Genomic DNA, 17724 nt, shown 5'->3' with positions numbered 1-17724 from the left:
TCACAATGCAGCGATATCGCCACGGGTTTCCGCCCTGCGTCCATACACAGGAGGAACAAAACGATGGACAGGGCGAGAGAAGAAGGGAGGTCGCAACGCGGACCCTACGCTAGCATAATGCGATTATGCATAAAGAGAGAAGGAGAGATGGAGAGAGAATAGGGAGAATTAAATATGACTTAAAAAGGCATTAGATTAATTTTCACGCGTGCTTAATTGTTGTCAAACTTTTTCAATTTGTATAAATGTTACTCGTACCTAAAAGTCTCTGTCTCTGATGCCCAGTCAAAAAGTAAACCACTTTCGAACTTGTAAAATCTTTAAGATTCGGACGATCTTTCTTGGTAACACTTAAATTCTCCTATTAATTTTTAACGAAGTCTGAATTCGCATCAATTCAAAATGTATATCATGCTCTTTTAAGACCCTCTAGAAGCCGCATCGCCTTATTGTTATTGAACAAATTTTTTTTTTACTAAAAATTATCTTAATAAGCAAAGAATCTGTCTCATTTTTTTATTTTTATTTTTTTACGGTATTTCAGCTTTTTTAATGGTATTTCAATGATTTGGTGGTATTCAAAGGCTACATATACTTTCTATTTTCAATTTTTAAGTATAACTAAACTGCGTAAGTCCCGAATTTATTGATACATTTGTACGTGGAAAGTGAACGTTATAAATATGCGGTACTGATCGCTAGAGGATTAAACACCGTTTCCTTTCCGTTCATTTCAAAGTTTCACTATATAAATTAAGTTTTACGTTATCTTGCTTTTTCCTCTATTCTTGTCAAACCTTAGTTATTCTTACGTATCGTCGTTAATATTATCGTGATGTCTCTTTTGATCATTTAATCATTTCACAATTGCATCTTATGAAGATTGTAAAAGTTTAATCGAAGAAACTAAGATACCTCTTCAATTCACGAATTTCCCTCAAGGATTCATAAATTTACATTAACACTTCGGTTATTATTTCGCGACAAACAAAGATACAATTTACCATAACAAGGTCGTATATTTTTACCTTTGACAGCTCTAGGTGATCTATAAGCATTTTTTAATGCACTAACATGATTTCTCTTTAATTTAAACAAAATTCCCAGTCGACACAGTTATGGGTTCATTATATAATAGCTACAATAAGTTTCAGCAATGGTGCAGCAATGTTGTAATTATAATTTCACCCTTTTTCAAAAATAATAATGATGGTATATTATAATTATTTTTTTGTTTAACATTTATATATCGGAGTTCGAATGTTTAAAATCTGATATACTGAAGCATTGCATATTTGTTATGTAAATAATATGTAACATTTACATATTTATATTACATAAAAGGAAACAACAGTTACAAGTAATCATAATACAAATATCACGAACCATTTATTATACAAAGTATTGTTCCCAAATTATATAGCAGTTACACAAATTGTGTCGACTGAGTTAATTCTGTACATAATAGAAGTAATTTTGATTAGGAATTTGTTGTATCTTTGCGCACAAATACAAATACAGAAAAAACTATAAATTAACACCATGACATAAGCTATAGATGCATGTAAAAAGAGAGATAATTAAAAGCTGCGAGGAGCGCGAGTAGTCTCAGGAATCACTTTTAATTTTATTTTACAATTTTATCAATCAGCTTAGCTGGGCACTTGCAAAAAGCTCAGCGCACAATCAATACGACAACAATAATGAGAATCAGACATCCGCTTTAAAGCGTTCTGCCGCCTCGTCGGGGACGCATCGGGGTGGCACCGGCGCGCGAAGGCCGCGTGCAACACGCGTATCCGTCGGCTTTGCCGCGGATCGCTTCCGCGCTCTCTCGCCCTAACAAGATTGACCTCCCACGAGCCGCGTCCGTGTATCGAGGGGGGTTTTTCGCCGACGATTAATCCGAGCGGTGACTTTTCGTTTGCGACGAGAGAAAGAGAGAGGGAGGTGGAGAAAGAGAGAGAGAGCCGGAGAGACGAGGGGTCCAGCTGTCGACGGGGCACCGGCTGCGCGTACAATATCGCCGCGGCTTTTGGGGGATCCAAGATGACGGCTCTTCCGTCTCGCGCGTTATGCGACGAGAGGGGTTACTGCCGTTACGACGGTGGCGGTGGCGTCAGCTTGCGGGTAGAAGAAACGGCTGACCCCATATCCCGCGGACGGCGATCACCGCCGAGGAAACGACGCTGCCGCCGCCGGCGACCGACCCGAGGAAAAAAAAGAAGTCGTCCACCCTCGCGGATTTATTGCGAGTAACGATTTGCTCGAGGATTCGGCGGCGGGAGAAGAAGTCGACGTCGACTCTCTTTCCGTCGTCGGATGAACAGTTTCTAATTAATATTATTCTTTTGCCACGCGGGCAACGCAGCTGCAGCTCGTATCACGGCTCTCATTCCATTCGTTCGTTGAAAAGAAAATAAAAATTAAAAAAAGAATCAACTGCTCAGCAATTTTCCGACTGCCATCCCATACATGGCCGTTATCTATCTATTTTTAATCTATATTTTAATTTATATTTTAGATCCGTATTTTAGTTTCTCTATCTATATCGTGGCCATGTTAGATTGTATCTTTTTCTTTACCATCTGTGACCTCTTTCGCTCGAGTTACCTCGGGATCGCGTATCCTCGACGTGGGGATGGAAAAACTATGACGGGAAAAGTACACTTTGATAACAAACAATTTTTGAGAGATAAGAAATGATAGCAATTTGTTTGGGTAGTCGTTCTTTTTTTTTTTTCTTTTTCAATCGGGTAGGTCCAGTAATCTATTAAACATCGATACATCGGAAACGCGTGATATTACATCGCAATTAATGTTACAAGATAGGGTACTCTGCGTCAGACTGATGAGCTCGATGGAATGATCTAATACGGGAGATAATTAATCCGGTCGTCGCTTTATGTATGTGTGTGATCTCACATTATTTTATTTTAATTTACGAATCTCTCAGGCTAGATTTACATAAAATATGATTAATCGGTATAACGCTTGCGCATATAATACATCTGTAATGCCGAGAAAAATATATTGCACGTATTTCTACATCTTCAACATCTTTTACATATACAAAGTGCGCGAACGTTGCTCGGTGTCGCTCGCAAGGAGGTGTCAGGGGAAATGCAGGTCGCGGGCAGAGCTCCTCGCCTGTCCGCCTCGCAAATCGTGATTTATCGAAATGGCCGGAGCGAATCCGGCCTAATCCATCACACCACGACTTTTCTCTCCCCCGTGGAGAAAAATCTTTTACACGGTCACTTCTACGGCCATCCCGTTCGCGACACGTGTCGGCACTTCTGACACTCTTCCGCGATAAATGCACGAGAAACAGACATAAAAAAAATGCTCGGAGTCTGGAATCGGGTGACAAATAGTACGTGAATTTCAAGCGAAAATTGGCCCGGGAAATAAGAGAAAAAAAAGTTAGTACAAGCGGAGAGGCTTGATAGAAACGTACATACCACCAAAATTCTCGCGTAAATCGAATGTGTTTTGATAAAAACGAAACGTTCGATTAAAAAACATTTTGTTTTTGTTTGAATTTTGAATTGCAAAATCGAAACAGAAAAACGAGCTTCGGATATAGGCTGTACAGACAACATCAGTGTCTTTCGCTGACGACAATCATTAAACAAGTTATATTTCTTGCGAGCAAAAATAATACTCCTATAGACAAATTGTGGAAAGGGTGCAACAATGTCATTACGAATTCACGAAAATTTACAATACCTGCGCTAAGATGATTCGCCATAACGCAGCAAATTTGTCGAAATAAAATTTCTAAATAATATTCGTCAAAAATTTGACAAATACAATTTGAGATATAAATATATTTTACAATTATTTAAAGAATTGTTCAATTCTTTATTCGAAAGTTTGCCATGCTGAATGTGCACTAACAATAAGTACATGCTACTACTTTACGTGGCGGTCACAGCACAATTTTGATTTTAGAAAACTTTTTGTTACATATATTAAATAGAAAATCTGGAACATATATATTTCTATATATATACAAACAATATATTGACAACACGGATCTCGCTTGTACTATTCTTTTTTTTTTAATCCTAAAACTCGCGTGTTGAAGGAAGGAACTCGCGCATCCCGCCTCGTGGAACAAACGGCGACAAATTTACACGGACGCATTAACGGCGGGATGTCGTTACAGGTGGCGATAGGGGTGGCCCTGCGAATGGTAGGAAGTGATTTATAAAAGTACACCGAATTTCGATCGTTGCACGTGTGCTAAAGCTCTCGTTTTAGCGGCTGCCGCGTCGGTTTTCAGCCAACTTTTGTTTCTCTTTTTTTTTGCAATTCCATCTCGCAATTCATGGTCTCCAAAATTAGTGTCTGCGTGTCGTCGAGAGAAATTATTATCTCGATGCATTCATACAAAAGGGAGACAGAGAGAGAGAGAGAGAGAGAGAGAGAAAGAGAGCGACAACCACACAGAAAGAAAGACATAGTGCGAGAGGGTTCTATTTTGAGATCATGCGGTGTAGCGTGATTGGACGAAAGACGGAAAATATTTGGAAAAAAATAACGTTAGATACGTTAACATTAAAAATCATACGAATACGCGTTAAGCTAATACACTTGCAATAAAATACACGATACATTGTTGTTCTCATAGATACACTTATGAAAATATTTCAGAAAAAAATAATTCAGCAGCTAAAAGCATCGATTCGATATAAACTATTTGAGTCACAGTCATTTTATCTTTTAACAAATTTTTTACTTTAAATAAATCTAGAAAGATCAATAATACGTTCACACTTATTCGAGATGGTCATCTTGAATAAAAACAATTTGAAAGAAAACAAAACAAAAACTCTTGTACATAAAACATTTATAACTCTTAAGAAAACTCGAATAAGGCGAAAATATGCACGTAAATTTTTTTTCATATTTGTATGTTGAATTTATGTCCGCATATTACGGTAAATGTCCTATATAAAAAAAAAATAAAATTTATTAATTTAGATAATTCCAAAAATCGTCAACCATCAATTTAGATAGATTGCGATTTTTACTAATACGTATTAATATAAACAATCGAAAATCTGCTATATTGATACGAAAGTAACTGAAATACTTAAAAAAAAGTTTTTTTAATATCTGTTACTGATATTATCTAAATTAATAAGTATTTTTTTTTATAGAGAATATTTATATCCCTAATATGCATATTGTGTGCGCTGAAATATAAATCATAACGAAAATAATAAAGTGCTGCACTTTGCAATAATTATTTACATATTTTCCAAATTAACAGGTAGTCTTACATCCAATCTCGATACACTTTTTGTCATGAATTTTATAAAATTGCACGAAAAATAATATATTAATTTTTTCATGTCTACGTTAAAGTAAAATTTTATATAATTTACTAATTTAAAATTAGAGTAATTGCTTTTGATAAAAACTAAAAGTTCCTTGATGAAATGGTCACATATTTAACTTAAAAAAATGTGACTACGTAAAAATTACAGAAGGACTAATACAGAAGGGGGAAAGCGTATTACACACAATTATAAATATTCGTATCATCAAACCGCGAGATTGCAATGATTTCAGAACCTACTTTAACAATTATATAGATGCTGTAAATGTATTACGAAAATATATCAAGTCGTGAAGTCTTCGATATCAATCTGATGATTCACATTCATCGTACACGAGAAAAATAATGTCACACGCCAACGGATTCGTTATTTCGTCACGTTGAACCTTCATACATTTAAAGCGCGTGCTTTAACACGTAATCCGATAAGTAACAATTACAAAACAAAGTACATAATTAAATCGGGGACAGGGAGGAGGGGGGAATTAAACAGAGCTAGTTTTCGGTAAGGGCTTCAATTTGGAAATCAGCTCGCGCCGCTGCTCGTGGTATTCCTGAAAGCAGGGCACGATGCACAAATTGATCTGGCATTCGGGACAATGATACTTGGTCTTCCTACGGAGTATCCTGCCGTGGGTGTCTATCGTATTCCAGCAGTGATTGCAGCCTAAGGCAGGGCCCTGGCGCAACACCGGACAGTGACCTAATCGTTGATCCCCCGAACTCTCGCGAGGCTCTCTGCTACTGCTCGTCTATGTAAGCAGATATATTACATTTATTTAGTTCTTTTGATAGGATCCGTTGCGATTTTAAAGATAAATAATTTGCTCAAGTAAAGAGAAAAAAGAAATTAATTTTGCATCAATCTCATAAATATCAATGGCATATTTCGATACAGTGTAAAGAAAAGTTGCTAATATCGACATAGGTCTTCTAAAGCGATGCAATACCCCCCCCCCCCTCATTTCTCGAAAACCAAACATTGTACTTTAATAATATTGAAAAAACGTGATCTGCTAAGAAGCAACACTTTCCTCTGTAAATTAATATTTATGGGATGGCTTAAATTTTTACATCCAATTCCTATACATACTGTAAATTTCACCCATTAACAGCTAAACTTGATCCTTATACATCCAAACATTAATGGTTTGATAATCTCGGTAAATTTCTTCACGCAAATATTTGTCAGTCGTTGACTGTACGAACGCGCGTCCGCTATTTACCTGTGGCGATGAGGAAGCTCGCCTCAACTCCGTCGTTTTCACCCTCAGTCCGCCGGAAGTGCCACCACCACTACCACCACCACCACCACCGCCGCCGCTAGACCCAAACTCGGTGGCGGTAGCTGGTGTAGTCGGAGTCGGGACTTCCTCGCATCCCTCTTCCTCCGTTTTAAGGATGGGCGCCGGCTCGATCACTATCGACGGGCTCGTGGTCCTGCCAGGCAACTCCGGATGCGAGTGCTGGCGGTGTATCCAGTACGTTCCAGACGTACTCGGTTGCTGGCTCGACAGCAGCGGATGCGAGTGCTGCTTCGTCAGGTAGGCTGGCTGGGGCACCGTCAACAGGTTGGGCGACGTCGTCACCGTCAACAGATTCGGTTGATTGACCAGCATGGTGTGTGGCGGTGGCGATATACGCGACTCCTCGAAACTCCTCGACGTTTGGGGAAGATTCAGCGTCGGCGTGGCGAGATGAACGGAGGTCGAGACAATGTGCGGCGAAAACGAGCTCGATTCGCCGTCCGGTGACAAGTGACTCGGTTCCTTCTTCACTCGCGGCTGTCTGATCAGCAGCCGAGTCCTCTTCGTTACTTGCGTCTGCTTGCAATGAAGAACTATAATAATAAATAAATAAACCTTAGCCGTGACGAGAAAAGTCGATACATCACCGTTTAGATGCAAAGTGATACGTGGTTTTAATCTACAACAGAGATTGATATCTTGTGTCGTAGATAAATTACTACGCCTCAGTAGTAAAATTCCTTATTCAGATACGTTAACTGTAGTATGTATTAACTATATATGTTAACATACGAAAAGATTAATAATTATGTCAAGCAATTGTTCAATAATTACAGATAAATAATGATATTATGAGATAATCATAATTGGATCATTGTATTTTGATTATCATGATCGTTTCTTCTTTAAATAATTATCTTCCTAAATATTTGATAATCGTAACGATTATAACATGAAATGAATTATTCGCTTAAATGATTAATGAACAAAAAGAGGTTGTAAAACATTGAAAAGAAGTAAAATTGGGGCTCCCATTCTGTTGCAAATTGTTAGAATAATTTTTATTCCTTCTGAATTATTTTTCAATCGTTTATATAAGGGGTATAAATGCTTCTTAACAGTGCAATTAACAGCTAATTTTACAATATATTAAAAACTAATTTCTATAGTCAAATTACTCAAGTGTATATTTTTCGATCTTCGCACAAAGCAGCTTTAACTTCATACTGCAGTAACCAAAAGTTTGCAGTTTACAGAAACAAATAAAGGGTAGGAGGTACAAGTTCAAAATATCTTTCGAGTTATCTTAAGCGTTCGCATTCTTTTGTGCTCAATACATGCATTACTGTTCCAATGATTCCGTTTATTAAATATACACAACAAATGTAATACAACAAAAAAGATTATTCCTGCAAAAAGCTAAATTAGAAACATTAATCTTCATAAAGTTATCTTCATATATATGTGTACGTTTTATATTTATTTTACAATTAATATTAAAAAACCATATTTGTTTTTGCATCAAGTATCTATCATATTTTACACACTGTGGGGAGAGAATTAGACTATTATTACGATTAAACGTAACAGAAAAATATGTCATAGAGAAATATTGTATATATTCATTCTCACATTCTTTATATACGAGTGCGCTTCTTCTAAAGCTGACAATATTTCACATTAAATTTACATTTTGCTTCGAAATGATAGAACTATTTTCACGAAGTTTGATTTGGTTCGGAATATTTAATACATCGAGTACATAAATTGCATTTGTCCGTATCATTATTCAACATATACGTTTTCATCAACGTAATTTTCCATTTTTACTAACAGAAAAGCAGATAAATAAATGTAAATACCTGGAAAAAATAATAATGTATTAAAATAATAATCTATTATAATACGTAACAAAATATATCTCAATTTCTTGCATACAACATAAAAAATTAAACAAGCTTCCAGGTATAGAAAGAAAACATAGAAAATGATGTTTCTCATATATTTATCAACATAGCAACAATTAATATATATTATATGTATATATAATTGTAATACATGTATTGATAAATTATCTCCGTGTGTGCATTGTAGTCTTATACAATGATCATTTCTTCAATGATCTGTATCAACACACACGTGCAAATATAGATAACATAATTTTTAATTATATGCTTCGTAATTTACTATATTTACAAATATTAATACGATAGATCACGATGATCAGTCAATAATTTATGGTAGAATCCATTATTTCCATTATGTTGTATCTTGGATAAAATGATGAATAAGTAGTAATGATGTAAGTTTCACTTATGATATTCTTAATAAAATAATGATTGAATGACACACGTGTCGACACAATTTTGTGGCAACTTTATTAATAACAATACATTAACAATAATTTTAAAAAATCAAAAAACAAACTTAATCAGTAAACATTGTTTTAATGGTAGTAATCTTGAAGCAAATCGAAGAAATAATTTAATTAAGAAAAGTGATGATTGATGAAAATTAGTCACGAGATATTTAAAATGAAATTAAAATATTGCGAAATATTATATAAAAAAAGCAAAAATAATCCGAACTTTACTGTTAATTGTTGACTGACCATGGTATTCGTAATCGGTGCAATGGTAGACGGTTTCATTACCAATACCGTAACATTATCGAAGCAATGAAATTGCACCGTTTCTAGACGAAATCTTCACTCTATTATAACTCGTAATTATAATTTGTAATGTCTGACGATACGTAACAAAAGGCTAAAAACTACAGATAATAATCTGCTATAAATATTAGAAGTTGTTGATACGACATGTCGTTGCTATATCTGCTCATTTGTCACACATTACAGACATTCAGCTCGGATTATAAATCGCGTATCGAGATAAATTAAGAGACAATGAAAACAAAGAGATACATTTTACGAAAACAAAATTAGTTTAAATAATTTAATAAAATAATATGAATACAACGGTTGTGTTCTTAGTCACTGACAGAACTGATAGCATGATATCATTATAATAAAAGTGTTTTATTTTCACAAGCGTACAATCGATGTACTACAATATTAAAAAAAAAAAATCACGAAAGTTATACTAATATATCCAAACAACTTAGAATTTTAATATCAACTCTCTAGGGGCAATTATTGCATATTTGCAATCTTTATTTTCCACGCGTAGGCATAAGAATGTATTTGTAAATTCGGAATCTGTGAATTTAGTGTCACTTAAATACACAAAATAAATTGATAAAATTATGTTATTCTCTCGCAGAGCTGTCACAACGTGCTGCGATAAATTTTGCAACGGCTTTTATTGTGCCATCAGTACTGACAATGAATTTAGAAACATAATCAATATCGTGGTGCATAGGATGAATCAAAGCAATTTTCTTTATGTTACAGACGATGAAACAAACGTTAATTCAATTCTTTTTTTTTTTTAGCTAGAATTTGACAAAGATATTTTTATACAAAATTAAATTCTTTCTAAAAATATATATTTAACTCAATATTATGATTACTAAAATTATCGCTAATTATTATTCTTAACAAAACTTTCGATAAAGATAAGTGGAATTCAAATCTTTTAAATCATCTAGAATTAGAGAAAAATGTGTACAATCTGGTAAAAAAAGTTCATATATAATTAAATATAAATATAATTATATATAAATGCTCATGTTTTCTTTTTCTTGTACAATTTTTGTTCATATATAGAGGATAAACAATAAGAATTGTAAAAATAATTAGAAATATAATTTTTGCATTTTTTATAAAATAAAAAATAAAGTTTGAAAAAATGAAAAAATTGCCTATGTTATATGATTACATATAATAATGTATAAAATTGTAAATATATGAATACTAAATATGTAACATGAGAGTAATTTTACTTTTTATGGAGAAAATTTTAGTACAAAATAATGCAAAATGCATTTTTCTAATTATTTTTTAATCATTCTTATTACTTTTTTCTATATATCTTTATATATAAATTACATAGATTTATATTTGATTATATATAAATTTTTACCAGGTAAAATTTTTTTACATCTGATAAATCCTATACAATATGAATTATATTTCAATCTTTCAAAATTATTTAACACATGTAAATATAAAGAAAATCTGTGAGTACAGCCAGGCAGAAATGCCTTGAAAAATTGAAACGTTTGACTTTTCAATGCCTCGCTACTGACGCCTCGTTACTGACACAGGTAATCGCGGTGGGTTTAGTTGTACACGAGGACAGGAGAGGAAAGGAAGAGGTATAGGGAAGAAGTAATACTTCTCAAGCTCGTCTATACAAGCGACTTTCCGGGTAGGACACAGTTCACATGGCATTGTAATTAACGCCGTGCAGATTGATCGGCATTGTGGAGCTCGGTAGCGTATAGTCCGTATGCCTGTCAATGTAACCACTCAGCATCGTGTGGGGACTGTGGCTGGTCAGCATGGTGTGCGTGCTATGTGTGTTGTGTGTACTGTGCGGAGTTGTGGGCGGGCCCATAGGCGTCGGACTCTGCGAATTCATGGGCTGCGTCGGGGGTGCCGGCGGCGGCGAGGAATTGACCTCCTGCTTAACGCGAGACTTGAGGCTGGGCCGATTGTTCGGATAGCCACGCTTCTTGTACTCAAGCCAGAGTGTTCGATTGTTTACGCCGAACATTCTGGCAGCCTTGCAAAACCCTATGCCACCGTAGCGCACGGCGTCAAGCGCGCGTATAAAGTTCTCATCTGCCTGCGGATTAGTCGAGCGCTTCCTCTTAATCGCAGTCTGCGGGCTGGCGCAGGGGCTCTGGCAGTTACTGGGGCACTGCGTCGATGGCGAGGGGCCACCCGACGACGCGTGCTGCAACGTCCCGTGGGAGGAGTTCGAATAGTTCGTCAGGGCGCAACTGGAACCAGTCGTGCTGGTACCAGAGTACTGATCGCTGATGGTCGAGGATGCTGTTATTTCGGGCGTCGTAAACGCCGACGACGCTTGGATCGACAGATTCGTTTGACACGAGGACAGAGCGAAACGTGTCGGATGATATGTGTGCTCCATAATAGTCCATTGTAATCCTGTAGAACAGACCGATTCATCTTTGGTCAGAGCACAGGAATTATTAACCGGTTTTGCGTTTGCAGCAAAAGTAAATGATCAAGTCAAAGAGAGAGAGAGAGAAAGAGAGAGACAGTAATATGATCGTAGTATTATAAAACATTACAAAATAAACAGTAAGCAAAAAGAAATATCTTTAATTCCGATTTACATTGAGACAATGAAATTTGTCTTCAGATAACACTTTCAAAAATCGTCTATCTGATTCGTATTATGATCATTAATGTATTTCCACATAAAATTTTATTTTACCTGCACAAATTACGTCAAAAACTTTAATTTAAAAGATACGATTTTAACACAATTATATTACGCTATTAATAACGTAACTTGAACTATAAATAATGACAAATAAAGTCATATATCGGCATAACTGTTCATATAAAACAAGGCGTACATAAATTATGATCTAATCAAAAGAAAATAGTTTATTCTATGATATGTAGAAAAAAAAACAATACTAAGCTAAGTAAGCGAAAGATGATAGATATTAAAAATAAAATCTTGTGAAGAAACGATATATGAGCGTATTAAGTATGGAGTTGCGGCATGGCACAGATACATTTTTAAGCACATCATTGTTTTATACCGAAATATCGAAATATGTGTACGGCATTTGTTATATTCATAGGGCAGAAAAGGCACACATACATAACTCCGTTATATATAATGTCAAAGGCCCGATATACTATCCCTCCGGAAATATATAACATATTGTGTGCTATGTATCTGTGTACCATGATGATTTTTCTTTCATGAATGAGAGAAACAATCTTTTCTTTGCACATTCGCATTATTAGAATTTCAATTCCTGAAATTTCGCTCTATTTTCATGTCAAACGTCTGTTGATTCTCCTTGTGCAATACATTTAAACGCATCTGTGCCAGCATATAATGTGTGTAACTTTCGCTTATCGACATGCAGTTCAAATACCCACCACAATCAGTATGCATTATTCAAATAACAATTGTCGGAGAGATTTGCTTAAAGAGGAGGTGTCATGCAATTTGCCAAAGTTGCCGAAGCATTCTGCATGAATTTACAATGTACAGTCTACTCTCTATGGCAGAAACTATATTATTAAACCTATATTGTAGCTAATCATTCACGCGTGACATTTCCCGTTCAATTAAAAACTATAATTTCAAACTTCCATACTATTACGCCTGCACACAATCACATTACTCTAATGCTGTATTAATCAATCTGCTATATAATAGCTAAAATATTGGTCTTGTAACTTATATATCTTTACAAAAACAAAAAATTAAATGCTTGCTAAATAATAAAATTTGAATACATTTATTTTTTACAATTGTGCGTAGCTTTTTCTCTTTTAATTTGGATTTAAAAAAATCTTAGATAGCCTAGAAATTAAATCCCTTTAAAAAATATAAAAATAGTGAGAGATCTTTTTTAATACATATTAATATCATATATATATAATAAAATTAAAACTGTTTTTTCTCATTGATTAGAGTTTATTACATTAATTTTTTGTATATATATATATATAATAAAATTAAAACTGTTTTTTCTCATTGATTAGAGTTTATTACATTAATTTTTTGTATATATATATATGGCCCTACTTCACTCATAAAATATATACAGATCAATTATACACTTTGAATATGTTTTAATGTGCATATAAGTATTCAAGTTGTTGTTGTTGTTTTTTTTTATTATTATTATTATTAATCTGTACAGAATACAAATAATAATATAAACAGCACATTCTAAATAGCCAAATTATAATATCAGGTAAAAAGAACATACGCGGCATCGCAGAAAATATGTAAAATATTTAGGAAAACATATCTTTATAAAAAAATAAATTTCCATCTATATGTATGAATAAAATTTTTTTAATTTACAGCCATGTACAAAATTATTCATGCAACATAAAAAAAAGAAGTGTAAAAATATTTGCAATTCATAAATTTATATATTAATTCGTCTGTGTTTGTAACATGTAGCATGTATAGCTTACATTGTAATAAGTAATCTGAATGACTCTCTCCTTCAAATATTTTATGGAGATTTAAATTTGAAACAGTATAAAGCATATTTAATGGTATCTTACCTTGATGAACAGGTGGTTGCGTAGAAACAGAACTTTGTCCAATATTTCCTGCCGATTGTTGACTTACATCTTGAATAGAACCGTCACTTTGGGCGGGCGTATTAGCAGAACTAGTTTCCATATTACTCATCTAAAACCAAAAACATCATGTATTATAGAAACATTATTTTAACATCTTTAAAACATTATCCGCTGATACCTGTTAGTTTATTTATTTAATCCCTATTCGGACAAACCTATTTATATCGCAAATGAACAAGCAGAGTCCATTAGACCACCAATTATTCTAACAGTTTATGTACACATAGTACTTAAATTAATGCATTAAATAAATTATTAATATTTAAATAAATTAATACATTAAATACATATTTTATTTAATTTTAAAAATTACTTCTGAGTTTAACGGATTCTACTTGCTTGGATAAAAGCTTCAAGTATAAGATATTTAGGCAAAACAAAAATATCAAGAGAAGACAGTTGTGATTCATAAGGAAAGGGGACAAACTTTCAATCTCATAGATTTTCCTAAATTTTTAATATGTTTTGCTATACTTCTTTCATTATACGCGGTAAAATTATTTTTGCGCAACAGTTTTAAAGAAATAATTGTTTAAAATTTTTCATTTAAAATGCCGAATTTGTAAGAGCAATTCACAGCTAGTGAGCGTGATCAAACGAGTAACTAGAATGCTAGATGTTACAAATTTTTAAGTCCTTCCTCCCTCTGTTTTTCAACTTTTTTTTACAATTTTTTAAAATTAAATTTGCAATGAAGTAAATTATTAATGTATTTTTTAAGTAAAAAATAATTAAAATTAAAATAATTTGCATACTTTTTATTAACAACAGCAATGAAAGTTATTTGTTATTTATGAAAAAACAAAAAATTGTTTGAAAGTTTATTTTATATATTATTACATAAAATTATATTGCAATTATTTTAATCATTGCTTTTGAAATATTCGCAAATGAGAACCTTTACATATTTGGATGATAATTATCATAAAAACTAACATGATTAAAATAATTGTAATTTTATATAATACACAAACCTTAGTATTTTTAAATAATTTTTATTTTTCTATTGAATAACAAATCAGTACCTTCTTTATAGTTATCGATTAAAAGTATGCAAATAATTGTAATTATTTTTGGCCGAATAAATTCATTAATAATTCACTTGATCGCAAATTTTATTTTAAAAAAATCTGTAGGAGAGAAGATAAAAAGTTAAAAAATAACAGAGATGAAACGCGTGATGTTCAGAATTCTAATTACTCATCTTGATTATACTTAAGAACCACTCTTACAAACACGATACATACAGAATATTAAACAATTATTTCTCGAAAATTATTGTGCAGTGACAAAAGTTTTGCCAGGTATTACTAGGAAAGATATAACATATAAAAATTTAACGAAATTCATGGAATAAAAGGTTCTTTTTGGTCTTCTCTTAGTGGCAGAATCACTACCTGAGAAGAGAAAGACTTAGATTCGAGTTTTGATAGTATTCAGGAATGTCATAATTTTCTTACACAACATTGTGATTATATAATATAAAAATAATATGTCATATTTACTTACAATTGATATTTGATCTTCATCAATACTGCCTTGAGATTCTGTGCTAGTGTTTATTGGTCGCCTCAAATTCTCTCCGCTTTCTTGCGACGCAATAAGAGGTTCAGGTTTAACGATGTTAGTAGCCACTAGTGTGATTTCATTCATTTCCTCCGGTTTGTCACCGGAACCAGACGTTGAGCCAGTAGAAGACTTCCTTAATCTTTTTCTACGAAAAGAAGGAGATAACGGAGATGGACTTGGTGAACAGGATTCGCCGCGATCCCCTCCGCCCGTTTCGCTGCTTCCACTTGGCCATTTAGTTAATGATGCTGTATGCATTTCCGCGAGTCCCTTTATCTTCAAACTCTCTGCCGTCTGTTAAATAAACAGAGTGTTAATAAGATACACAAAGTGTAGGAGCAATTGATTATTCAGATGAAATATTTTACTTTACCTTTATGATGGATGGCAATTGGTCTTGAGATATGTTCACTTCTCCATAATACATAAAATCTACCATAATCTTGAGGTCGGAAAACTTGATGTCCTTGAGTATAACAATAGGGTGCTGACAGGGATTCACTGTGAACAGCGACTGAAAGTACGTGCTGCATGCCGACAGCACAACCTTATGAGCCTGAATTTGCCTGCCTTCTGCAGCGAGAGTGACATCTACCAAAGTTTCATTATTCAGCAAATTGGAAAAGACCGAAATGAAATTCGGTTGATGATTGTTCCATCGCAAACAGAACTGTTGCATAGACATTGTGACGACGTGGGAAGAGTCTCTTGTAAACTTCGACTGCAAATGTGAGAGAAAAATAGTTAACATCATGCAAATGCGCACACACACATTAGCTACATTTCATTTAATGCTTGCAACACTCGAAATTTTTTTATTCTGGTTTATCAAACATTAAGTAGGGATAAATAATGCTAAAATTCGATGCTCTCAAATGTTGGGAGCGTTAATATAAATATGACAAACTACCAACAGTGAACAATGTGACAGTTCTCACAGGAAAATTATCTTTAAGTATTGCTTGACACTCTTTACAAACATCTCATTACAAGATATTTCAATCTTTTGAAGCAAAATATTGAAAACCTTTTTGCATAGAATAAAATACTATCTTACAAAACATGAGTTTCAAAGTTGCAAAGAAAATGTCACTGAGCAACAAAAAAATATTCCTTTCTGATCAATACAGCAGTGGGTAGAAATTGGTCCTGACTAAAAAACACAGCTCATGGAAATGACACACGCGAATGCTTCACGAATGATCTATCGGGGAAGAGCTTCCTGGTTAAAAAGGAGCCACGAAAACGCGACGTAGAGGCAGATGCAAAGTGTCACGCGAGGCGACATGTCGTCGCGCCGTCGAGGTGCCGTGAGTTCCGACGACGCTGCCGACGTTGTTTGAGGCGAACGACATAACAATAAACAACACGACGCGCGACAGGTTTGGCCAGGAAGTCCCCCTTCGTAGTTTCGCGCGTGGTTGGCGTAAACGACGACGTTGATGATCGTGACGATGATTGCGGGCGATGATGCTGGGGGAGAGAGAGAGAAAGAGAGCGCGCGCGCGAGAGACAGAGAAAAAGAGGAACGGTGGAGAGAGAGAGAGGAGCTCACTTGTGGTCACGACGCGCTTTGTCGTCGTCGTCGTCGTCGTCGTCGTCGTCGTCGCCGCTGCCGCCGACGAAGGGCCGCACGCCGGTCTCGCTCAAAGGGCGATGTGCCTCGCCACCGTGGACCCCGCGAAATTTTCCACAACAGACTGAGCGATGACGCTTGTGTAATTCGCGAGTGACGTCATGGGCGAGGGAGGAGAATTTACGCGACGCCGGACCGCCGGGGGAGACGCGCGCGCGGGCCCGAATTCCGCTCCACCGCGAACGGATACCGGAGCGAGGGATGTCAGGCGAACACGCACACACGCGCACGCACGCGGGCACGCACGTCACGCGGGAGGATTGCGTGCGATCGAAAAATTTCGCGAGATCTTATCAACGTGCGTCTCACGAAATCTAACTTGATCAATATAGCGGCCGACCGGCGCCGCCATCTGGCGAGCGATCCGCGTGAACGCGAGTGCGCAGCGGTTTTTTGAAGCGCGCCGGGTTTACGGCTCCCAGAGAATATTTTTTTTTACCTCGCCTTCTGTGTAACTCAAAATTTTGGACCAAAAAGATGTATGGCCCATCGTAGAACTTCGGCTATTCTTCTTTAAGATTAAGAATTAAGGTTTTTTTTTAATTATTACGCATAATTGAACGTAAGGTGAAATCTTTATTTTGCGATCTGATACAATTTAATGTACTATATTTATGAATTGCAAACTCCAAAG

The 17724-nt window shown here is 35.1% G+C and overlaps 2 protein-coding genes across 4 annotated transcripts in view; one reads left to right on the top strand and one right to left on the bottom strand.

Moving 5' to 3' along the window:
- Nucleotides 1-17724, top strand: part of LOC105202046 (polypeptide N-acetylgalactosaminyltransferase 5) — a 79790-nt gene that overhangs the window by 38320 nt on the left and 23746 nt on the right. The gene's annotated exons all lie outside the window — the stretch shown is intronic.
- LOC105202043 (protein tramtrack, alpha isoform) lies at nt 628-17440 on the bottom strand. 3 transcript variants are annotated; one of them, XM_011170406.3, is made up of 6 exons: nt 17010-17440; nt 15828-16175; nt 15395-15748; nt 13805-13934; nt 6580-7193; nt 628-6105 (listed from the first exon to the last, which is right to left on the bottom strand). In XM_011170406.3, exons 2-6 carry the CDS (start codon nt 16137-16139, stop codon nt 5839-5841), a joined length of 1677 nt encoding a protein of 558 aa, XP_011168708.1. In that variant the 5' UTR covers nt 16140-16175; nt 17010-17440; the 3' UTR covers nt 628-5838. The 3 variants fall into 3 exon arrangements, with proteins under 3 accessions (XP_011168708.1, XP_011168709.1, XP_011168710.1); XM_011170407.3 differs by lacking the exon at nt 17010-17440 and adding an exon at nt 16512-16950; XM_011170408.3 differs by lacking the exons at nt 628-6105; nt 6580-7193 and adding an exon at nt 7635-11677 and having other exon boundaries at nt 17010-17439.

This window comes from Solenopsis invicta, chromosome 1, assembly GCF_016802725.1.
Source record: "Solenopsis invicta isolate M01_SB chromosome 1, UNIL_Sinv_3.0, whole genome shotgun sequence".
Lineage (NCBI taxonomy): Eukaryota > Metazoa > Arthropoda > Insecta > Hymenoptera > Formicidae > Solenopsis > Solenopsis invicta.
The sequence above is the reverse complement of the archived record's forward strand: the minus strand, read 5'-3'. Positions and strand labels throughout refer to the sequence as shown.